The 10566-nt window shown below is 45.2% G+C and overlaps 1 protein-coding gene across 1 annotated transcript; it reads left to right on the top strand.

The window, feature by feature from the left end:
* Positions 1-827: 827 nt before the first annotated feature.
* nr1d1 (nuclear receptor subfamily 1, group d, member 1) lies at positions 828-10169 on the top strand. The gene is made up of 7 exons (XM_064985940.1): positions 828-1317; positions 4898-5170; positions 5313-5546; positions 5667-6322; positions 6444-6629; positions 6762-6972; positions 9166-10169. The coding sequence occupies exons 1-7, from the start codon at positions 1257-1259 to the stop codon at positions 9360-9362; spliced, it is 1818 nt and encodes a 605-aa protein (XP_064842012.1). The 5' UTR covers positions 828-1256; the 3' UTR covers positions 9363-10169.
* The last annotated feature ends 397 nt before the right edge of the window (positions 10170-10566 follow it).

Raw genomic sequence — 10566 nt, 5'->3', positions numbered from 1 at the left:
GAAACGTATGGGTTCGTTGGGATACCACAAACCACGAATGCGAAACCACCAATTTACGTTCCCACAACTTCCAATGATCCAAATGTGCTAGCTGCGTGTAACAGATTAGATTTTCAGGGGTAGTCGCAGAATGGGGCTAGGTGATCTTTACTTGTACCCACAGCAGTGTGGGGGTGTGAGGACAATGTGCACAGCGTAGAATAGAGCGGGGCGCTGTAATCATTCTGGCAAAAATGGTTCGCTACTTTTGATCCTGCAGAGTTGTCCTATTACAAAAACACTGGTAATAAAATGGTAATAAATAAGGTATTATGATACTTATCTGCATTCATTCTGGAGAGTTCTTGGACAGTTTTTTGTTGTTGTATTTTATACCACCATCACCCCATTCCCATCGCTTGCAATACTGCCAGAAAAGCTGAATAAAAGCTAATCCTTGTTCTTGATGATATTAAGATGTTTGAAATTGCATGTTCCTCGCTTCACAACAGGTCGCACTAATCTTTTCAATGTATCAAGTGAATGTCTGTGGTCACATCCACATTCCAACCAGACATGAAAAGGGGAGCCCTTTGTGAGCCAGTATATAATGGCACGTCCAATTAAACCCAAATTATACATAATTTGAATGATGGATGGAACATGTGCCATGGCATTGCGCAATGGCGTCGGGCAATTTGGTGATAAAATATTGTCCTATCCCCTAAAGCTAAAATATTATTTTCCCACATTTTTCGTAGGCGTTTTCGTAGGCGGAGTTACCGTCTCCATGTGTGCATTTTTTTTTTAAAGCTAACGTGTTCGGAGAAAAAAGTGTGTCAATGGGGCACGAGGCACTCCCCGGGGGTCACATGGTCCCGTTTTCAGCCCCGTGAGGGCATGCATGCAGTGCGTCCTTGTTCCTTTCCTAGGGATGTGGGAGACTGAGCAAAACCAGGCCGACTTGGAAACTGCGGTTCAGACCTACACGGATCGAGCCTGTGACAGCATAGACGCTTTTCGTAAAAAAAAATCACTGGCAGTGCTCACAGAGAAGTGATTCACATTACGCGGGAACTTGCTCGATAGCAGATGCATCCTTTGGTACAGTTTATTATTAGTATTTTAATGAGTATTCGAACTCAAACAGAGCTTTTATTATAGTTACTTAATGACATCGTTATAACAGAGAATAGAGGACCTGCTTTTTGCCAAGAACCTCGCCAGAAGGGAAATGATCCTTTCCTAAACTGTTTTCTATTTGAACTGATATCTATATGAATGTTTTGGAGCTCAGGTTGGCAACAACAGCAATGGACACAAATAACAACAATACAGGTAAATATTCTGGATTATTTTGTTGTGCATGTGCAATGGATACCGTGTTTGGGGTTAAAATGTGTTTTGGCTACCTGGTTTATTGGCAGACTGTTGAAGCTCTTTACAGTTTTTTGTTTATCAGTCCGCAATGCGCAAATCAATGATGAGTTGTATTGTATTGATGTACACCTGTCGATTAAGTAGAGCCAGTTTTGTATGGGATTTACGTGGTTGATGGAATCATCCTTGTGATGCACTAGATGGGGTAAAGTTCAATTAGGTCTCTGTACAGTTCTCCTCATGCCAAACCTCAGTGCCTGATTTACGAGGCGTGAAGAAGGCCTATTCCTCGTATTTTGAATTAACCGATGGCTGTGTGTTGTCATTACTGTAGCCTATAGATTTTTACCCCAACAGCTCGACATAACTGTCATTGTCAAGGACGAATTACTGGCTTCATTAAAAGTAAAATGAAGAAATGTTGTATCAGGAAGTATTTTAAATACTATACTTTGTTTGATGGTGTACGTGTGGTAGTTAGAACATCATGGGTTAAGACAGTGCTCTAAAATAATTCGAGGGGAAGTAGGTCATGTCAGGTGGACGGACATCGCTTTGATGCAGACATCCGCGCATGTTTTTGCCCAATTCACATGGCCCGCCAAGCTAGCCATGTGCGTTTTGTTTTCATTCACTGTTCTCCACCAATCTCCATTGGTATAGAGAGCAAGCTCATTACATAATTGCTCGTCAGAGTCCCATGGGTGACGCAGTCTTGGATGCCATGTGTGCACTGCTATTGGATAGTTTGCGGGTGTAATTCTTGCGATTCGATCCGGACATCATTCAGTCACGTGTTATATTGAAAAGTGGGACACGAACATTTATGTAAGGCATAATGTGTTGTTTCTGACATAATTACACAGGAATAACCAAATACTTGCAGGGTGATTGGGACATTCCCTTTCGTTATCTAAGATGTCCAAAATATTGGGCTTACCTTTATTATATTATTATTAGGGCAAGGCGATATTAGGTCTAATAAAGCATTTAGTGGTTCATTCATTTGAATATAGGTTCAGAGTAAATGCATTTTCAATACATAAAATTATATTGTACAGCTACAACATAGCAAAGTGAAAACATAGATAGATACCAAGCTTTTATGTTATATTCAGCAAGTATATTGTAAATTACATGAGAATATCTTGTGGGAATTGGCTGTCTATTGGGTACCATGGATAGCGCTAAGCGGGAGGGAACGTGAGGCTGTCCTAGAAACAGTTGGTGTGTTCAATCGGCGTGTATTGCACAGCCAGTCGGATTGCAAGTATGTTTTATTTTTTTTAGGCTGCCTGTCTCGTTGAGTAACCTGAAGTTGGAAGCGCGCACGTTGATTAAGGGCGTGACTAGAATGTACTCCAGCCAGCCTGCTCGAGTGCTGCTCCTCGAGCAACACAAGTATGCAGCCCAGCCTGTTTTCATTCTATGGCTCTCCCATGCACAGCTTTCGATGTATTATTATATTTCTCTCAAATACTTCACTCTGAATGTATGTTTACTCACTAAGACTAATTCAACATTCATAGCTATATCTATTGATGTGTTTTCTTCATTTCACATTGACTGTACAAGTGTTGGTTTAAATGGCAGGTAATTGATTTTGATATACAAGCAATCTTATTTTCCACTCACTGATTGGTTATTGTGGGTAATACCTTTTTTTTAGAGATAGAAAGACAAGAGTTGGAAGACAAAGGAAAGGGAGTGAAAACACGAGGTGGAGAGAGTGGGGGAGGAGCCTTAATACTATAGAAACATGCAGGACAAGGAAGTACACGTGTTTTGGATGTTGTGGTGACACCTGACACAGTGACCCTATAAGACCTTATGTTCCTTTCCACAGTGAAATATGTTTCTCCTCCAGGGCTGCCTGGCTTGCTGGACTCTGAGATTGGAATGTCTCAAAAAGAACAGAACAGAACAGGACAGACATTCTCTCACTGTTTGTTCAATCAGGAAATTGGAATTCATCCTGTGTCAGGCTCACAGAATAGAAGTATGGAGTTTGGTTTTGTTAAGCACAAAACAACGATCCCATCCTTCAATAGGCACCACCCAAACATACAGTTTGGGTATATACAGGCACCTTGCCATCAATGCAGGGAAATTAAATCATGAAGACGGTTTTCAAGGGCATCATCAATTGAAAGCCTCAACAACACCAATAAAATGTATTGCAAAGGTATCAAAGACTCCTTAAAACAACACATTATCGACTCACAACAACACGTCATCTTCTCACAACAACACATTATCTCCTAACAACACATTATCTCCCAACAACAACACAATACAGTTGATCTGGTATTAGAGCACAGGTTAATTGGAGTCAACAGGAAGTGCAGAAAGTCTTGGGCATATGCTTGGTAGGTTCGGGTTTCGGCAGGGACGCTGTAAGTGGCAAGGGCGGGGCACACCATTTGGCATTTAAAAACCGATTAGCCATTCCCGGTAGCCTTTGTGCGTGGCACCCCCCGGCGACCGGGCACGAGTTGGTGTGTGGGTGGCCAGCTGTGGCGAAACGTGATCCTTGGACGGAACTTGTGAGAATTAGTCTTCACAGCGGGGGAAACCGAGACAGCTGGATTAGAACAAGCGGGAGGGAGAAAGAGAATGAAAGTGAGAGAGGGAGAAGAGAAACAGAGTATGAGCAAGATAGAGTACAGAGGGGAGGGGGTGTGGAGAGAGAAGAACAGGGAGTTTCACGGAGAGTGAAAATGGAGAGTTGGAGAGAAAGGGAAGTAGGGCAAGGGAAAGTTGTCAGGAGAGTTCCAACAAAGAGAGAGAGAGAGCACAAGAGTATCTAAATCCACTCGTGTGGGTGGCTATGTCTGGCCAATGAGACTGCACAACAGCAATAGCACTGTCTGTGCTATTGGGCTGCATCCAAAAAGAACGCGCTCATTCTCCATGCTGCAATAGCTTCTTCCATAATGTAAATAATGTTCTGTAGGTGATGCTTGCTCACGTGGCACAACCCACGCAGGTCAATCTTGCCCTTATGGCTTCCTATAAATGTACTCTGTGGTCAGGGCTTCTGTTTTGGTAAAAGTGGTGACCTCTGAACTAGAAAAATAAACAGAAAGCCAGTCAGGGCAGCCATTCCTGCCAACATTTCCTGGAAAGCAATGTTCTTTTCCAGTCACTTGTCTTCTTGGACTCTCTCCAGCCACCCTGTTGCTATGGTTATCCTAACATTGCCACAGTTTCCTTGCATAACTGTCCTGGGTAGCTATGGGAACGTTTGGAATGTACAGAATGATACAAAGTTGCATCCGCCCCCTCGTTTTTTTGTCAGTGAACATGAATGGGCGCAATATCAATCCTAACCAGTGGGCGTCCTCTCTGCAACCCTCTTCCTCTTTACCTCCTCTGTTTTAGTTTCCATCAGTCCTCACTGTCAGTTGACTGATGTACAGTGGTTAGAGAGTCAAAGAACGGAGCGCCAAATGTGACAAATCAAATGATCTCACTGTTTTTAAACCATGCATCCATTCTAACAAGTGGTCCTCTCGCTTTTTATCTTGTCCACCAGGGGGCGTAATCTCCTACATCGGCTCCAGTGGCTGCTCACCGAATCACACCAGCCCGGTGTCTATGTACAGCGAGAACTCCTTCGGAGCCTCCTTCCCTCCCTCCCCCAATGGTTCCCAGAGCTTCTCCAATGCCTACTCCGGCAGCTCCAGCTCCTCCAATGGTGATGATGGCAACTCCTCTTCTGGCTCCGGAGGGTCCCCAAGGCCTAGGGGTCGTAATGACAACAGCATCTCTCGCTGCTCCACCAGCAAGTCCGTGGCAAGCCTTACCAGTGAGTAGACCACCTTACCAGAACCACAATCCTTTATATGACTCCAGATTGTGCACCCCCATCTGTCACTGCTGGAACTGCAGCTTTGAGTGTTTTTGGAATTTGGACTCATTGTCGGTTCTACTCTTTATGTTTGTAACAGAACTGAATGGGATGGTGCTGCTGTGTAAAGTGTGTGGAGACGTCGCCTCAGGCTTCCACTATGGCGTCCATGCCTGTGAGGGCTGCAAGGGATTCTTCCGACGCAGTATCCAGCAGAACATCCAGTACAAAAAGTGCCTGAAGAACCAGACCTGCACCATCATGAGGATTAACCGCAACCGCTGCCAGCAGTGCCGCTTCAAAAAGTGTCTGTCCGTGGGCATGTCTCGCGATGGTAAGTACAGCTTCACAGGCTAAAACATGACGCATATAGCCACAAAAGGTCTAATAGATCTGTTACACTCTCATCCCTGTTAGGACTGTTGTCTCTACATGTCTCTTTCTCTCTCCCCAGCTGTTCGCTTTGGCAGAATACCTAAGCGTGAGAAGCAGCGCATGCTCGCAGAGATGCAGAGCGCCATGAACAACATGAACAACATGCAAAACGAGTTCCAGCTGGCCAGCCTGACCCACAACTCTCCCCCTTCTCCCACTTCCTCCTCTCCCTGCCCGGGTCTGACTGTGGCACCCCAGCCTCAGGCCCTGCCTTTTGCCCCTTCCCCTTGTCCTCCAACACAAGCCCCTGCTTCCCTTCTGCCCCCACCAACCACCCAAAGCCCGCCACTGTTGGCCAGCTCTCCACCCCTGTGCCCCAGCCCTGGGGTGGACTGCACCATAACGGCCATTGCCCGGGCGCACCGTGAGACCTTCGTCTACGCCCATGACAAGCTGGGCGAGTCCACGAGACAGCATAACGGAGAGGTGGACAACTGGGGCTCCAACTACTGCCCTGCTGGCTACCATCAGAACGGCCTCAACACAATCTACCACCACAACAACAACGTGGGCCTCCAGCACCAAGCCTCCCAGGCCATGTCTGACAGACATCACCAGAACAATGGCAAGCAGTTCCACAACAGCAACCTGTTCGGGTGCCACCAAGGCATTGAGACCAGCAGCGTTCCCCAGGGGCAGAACTTCCCATGGAAAAACCACAAGGACATTGTGCTGGTGAGTCACTGAACAGAGTAGCAACATTGAAAAGATCTTGACGTCAAAGATTGTCAATTATAATGGCAGGTAGTCATAGCATATAGGAAAATGCTGATTACGATTATCCTCGCTCCTCCAGGCATGTCCAATGAACATGTGCCCCCAAGACGAACCCAACAAGACCCCTCAGGAGATCTGGGAGGACTTCTCGCTCAGCTTCACGCCGGCTGTGCGCGAGGTGGTGGAGTTCGCCAAGCATATTCCAGGGTTCAGTGCACTCTCTGAGAACGACCAAGTCACCCTGCTCAAGGCCGGCACCTTTGAGGTAGGCATCCGTGAAATGTGTGCAAACACAGATATGCAAAGACCCTTCACACAGGGATAAGCAAAAATACTCACAGCTTGAGAAGATACAATGACTCACCACTCACTTACTTTTGCCTTTCTTCTGTTACAGGTCTTGACGGTGCGCTTTGCCTCTCTCTTCAACGTGAAGGAGCAGACTGTCACCTTCATCTCTGGTGCCACCTACAGCCTGGAGGCCCTGAAGGGCATGGGTATGGGAGGCCTGCTAGACACCATGTTTGAATTCAGCGAGAAACTCAACTCCCTGGAGCTCACTGCCGAGGAGCTGGGTCTCTTCACCGCTGTAGTGCTAGTATCTGCAGGTAAGAACAATGCGAAGCCTTATTACTTTTAACAACCTATCTAAGCAGTCAGCGAAGGTACTGTACTTCTCCTGCCAGTAAATCACCATGACCAGTGTTCCCTCTAAGCTGCACGCAGGTGCGCAGCTCCACCGGGACTGCCCCGCAGAAGAAATAACAGTCCGCGCAGAGAATCACGAGATTAAACTTCACTCAACATTCTGGAGTTTTCCCCGTTAGTTAACGATATCAACATTTCCATTTACTGGGAGAATCAAACCAAACTTTATTTGTCAAATGCGCTTAATACAACAAGTGTAGACTTTACCGTGAAATGCTTAATTACAAGCCCTTAACCAACAGTGCAGTTCAAGAAGAGTTAAGAAAATACCAAGTAGGCTAAAATAAAAAGTAATCATAAGAAATAACACAATAAGAATAACAATAACGAGGCTATATACAGGGGGCACCAGTACCGAGTCAGTGTGCGGGGGTTTCAGGTTAGTTGAGGTCATTTGTACATGTAGGTGGGGGTGAAGTGGTGAAGTATACATAGATCATAAACAGTGAGTAGCAGCAGTGTACAAAGGGGGGAGGGTTCAAAGTAAATTGTCCAGGGGCGATTTTATAAATTGTTCAGAAGTCTTATGGCTTGGGGGGGTGCGGTAGAAGCTGTTGAGGAGCCTTTTGGTCCTAGACTTGGCGCTCCGGTACTGCTTGCCATGCAGTAGCAGAGAAAACAGTCTATAACTTGGGTGACAGGAGTCTCTGACAATTTTATGGGCTTACTTCTGACACCGCCTATTATATAGGTCCTGGATGGCAGGAAGCTTGGCCCCAGTGATGTACTGGGTTGTTCGCACTACCCTCTGTAGCGCCTTACGGTCAGCTACCGAGTAGTTTCCATACCAGGCGGTGATGCAACCGGTCAGAATGCTCTCAATGGTGAAGCTGTAGAACCTTTTGAGGATCTGAGGACCCATGCCAAATCGTTTCAGTCTCCTGAGGGGGAAAAGGTTTTGTCGTGCCCTCTTCACGACTGTCTTGATATGTTTGGACCATGATAGTTAGTTGGTGATGTGGACACCATGGCAGACGTGTTGTTGCCTACTGTTACCACCTGGGGGCGGCCGTCAGGAAGTCCAGGATCCAGTAGTACTTTAAATGCAACATACCGAAATAAAACAAAGTATGCAAGATATTTTGTTGTAGGCAGAACGCACCGGAGTAGGATTCTATTGTTTTGACACACACGACTCAGCCCATACTCTACACAGACCTGTGCGGCATAACCAATCAGAGCTGCAGTAGGCCTATATGCAAATATTGCCATATATGGATCTGTGGCATTGACTTGGAACTGGACTGTGTTTACAGCATGAGCGGTCATGAGTAGATTCACTTGTTTTGAGATCAAAGCAAGAGATACATGCAGCCACGTGTGTACACCTGTTCATATCCTTTGATAGTTAGTGAGTTATTTGCCCAGTTATAGATCATTTGTATTCAGCAATGGGGGAGTGATTGCTTCCTAGAAGAGCACAAAACGTGAATATTTCTAGACATCTTTGAAAAGGGAGTTAGATAAAGAGCTTTTTTCTGTCTTAAAGGGGCAGTGTTGTATTTTGAGAGTTGTATTTTGAGAGTCTTAAATAAGCTAAATAGCCAATAGGCAGTAAGTAGCATTGTTTGTCTGATTCACTGTAATATTTTGTAAAGTGGTTTCATCGAACAACACAACATTTTCAGTCAAGCCCTGCATGTTTTTTCTAAAGTCTAATGGAATGTATGCCTACATTGAACACCACACGTTGGCTGCTACTTTCGGCTGAACGATAGAACAGCCATTTCCATGTTAAAATGTTATGGAATGCATTTTCCATTGTTTTTGATGGTAGGCCAATCTGGTAGGCCTACATTATGATCAAATAGCCACAGTAGCCTACTTGACCACTGTCTGAAACTGTTACTTAAAGTGGGTAAAGCCTCAGCGTTCACAGTAAATACTAGCTGGAAGTTGCACAGAATTTCCACAATGTTCAAGTTTGCGCTCAGCAGACCTGAAATTTGCTTAGTGCCGGAAAAAATGATGGGGAACATTGACGATGACACTTGAAACTTGAAAAAATAACTCACTATTATGGAATAGTAATGGTCTGTACTAAAGTGTAAAGTAGTCTAACAGGGCTCTCTTTCTTCTCTGTCCTCTTTCAGATCGCTCAGGCATCGAGAACATTAACTCAGTGGAGCTGCTTCAGGAGTCTCTGATCAGAGCGCTGCGCGCCCTGGTCAGCAAGAGCAACCCCTGTGACGTCTCTCGCTTCACCAAGCTGCTGCTGAAGATGCCCGACCTGCGCACACTCAACAACATGCACTCAGAGAAGCTGCTGTCCTTCCGCATCGACGCATAAGAATGTCACCACTGATGACAAGAAAACCTGTCTGGACTCGTCGCTCATCTCCACCTCACAGACAGTGGTGGTTGGTCGGCTAAGGGGCGGGGCAAGTTGGGGCAGGTGACGCGATCTGATTCCGCCTGCTCGCTTGCCCCCTTCAGGGACACCCGCCCGCCTCCGAGTTGACTGATGTGCGCTTCAGCCAATAACATGGCCAAGAGACAGTGACTGACAACTGATAGGGGTAAGGCCAATAGACCCGTGGAGAGGAGGGAAACTAAGCTCTCTACATAAATGATTTTGGGTGGAGGTTGAGGTGGTCGCAGCTCAAAACTGCCCAGAACAAGTGCCCCCTCTACACCAGCTGGTCTGAGGGGGCCAGAGACCACTTGTCGGTTGAGGTGAACCAAAAGCAGCATAGGACTTTTCTACCCCACATGTCCAGCTAGGCCTGGTTCCTTCCAAGAGGCTGCTAGATACATATTAAAACCATCTGCTCTCTGTTTTATCATGACTGTAAATAATTAGTCAAATATATGCATTGTTGTATACTTTATTCACACTGCAAACTGAGTTTGTACAAATTTGTAAATATCTAGCTACAAACATCAATAGGCCTACTTGAAATGTTAGAACAATTTGTATAATATATATTTTTTTGTTAAGATGAAATGCTTTAAGGTGCAAAGTTGTAAATGTGTGGGTACAAATGTATAAAATTCAATTTGAGTGTATGCGTATGAAAAACAATATCCAGACTTGTATTTCAAAAATGTTTTATGTAATGAAGGAATTATATATTAAAAAAAATACTTACTTGAATTCCTTTGTGTGATCTTTTTCTGTCGTACCAATCTTGTTATTCTACTTCTGTCTGGGACTGGGTTGGAGAGACATCACCAAGCATTTAGAGGGCTGTGCTACGTATCAGTCAGCCACATGTCACAACACTCACTTTAGGATGCTGACAACACTTAAAGTGGGAATAACAGTTCGTACTGACCAATTTTTTTATTCCACCTTTATTTAACCAGGTAAGCTCGTTGAGAACAAGTTTTCATTTACAACTGCGACCTGGCCAAGATAAAGCAAAGCAGTGCGACAGAAACAACAACACAGAGTTACTAGATTGGTTGGGCTATTTAAACAGCAAGCAATGCAGGTGCTTCTACACCTGCATTGCTTGCTGTTTGGGGTTTTAGGCTGGGTTTCTGTACAG

Source organism: Oncorhynchus masou, chromosome 14, assembly GCF_036934945.1.
Source record: "Oncorhynchus masou masou isolate Uvic2021 chromosome 14, UVic_Omas_1.1, whole genome shotgun sequence".
Lineage (NCBI taxonomy): Eukaryota > Metazoa > Chordata > Actinopteri > Salmoniformes > Salmonidae > Oncorhynchus > Oncorhynchus masou.
Note: the sequence above shows the minus strand (reverse complement) of the source record. Positions and strands in the feature narration are given on the sequence as shown.

What these genes read in the sequence shown, in the direction of transcription:
- nr1d1 (XM_064985940.1), top strand. Translation starts at nt 1,257, where the DNA reads ATGAATGTTTTGGAGCTCAGGTTGGCAACAACAGCAATGGACACAAAT. An exon ending in CACAAATAACAACAATACAG is followed by an intron (nt 1,318 to 4,897) that starts GTAAATATTCTG and finishes CTTGTCCACCAG; the next exon opens with GGGGCGTAATCTCCTACATC. An exon ending in GTCCGTGGCAAGCCTTACCA is followed by an intron (nt 5,171 to 5,312) that starts GTGAGTAGACCA and finishes TGTTTGTAACAG; the next exon opens with AACTGAATGGGATGGTGCTG.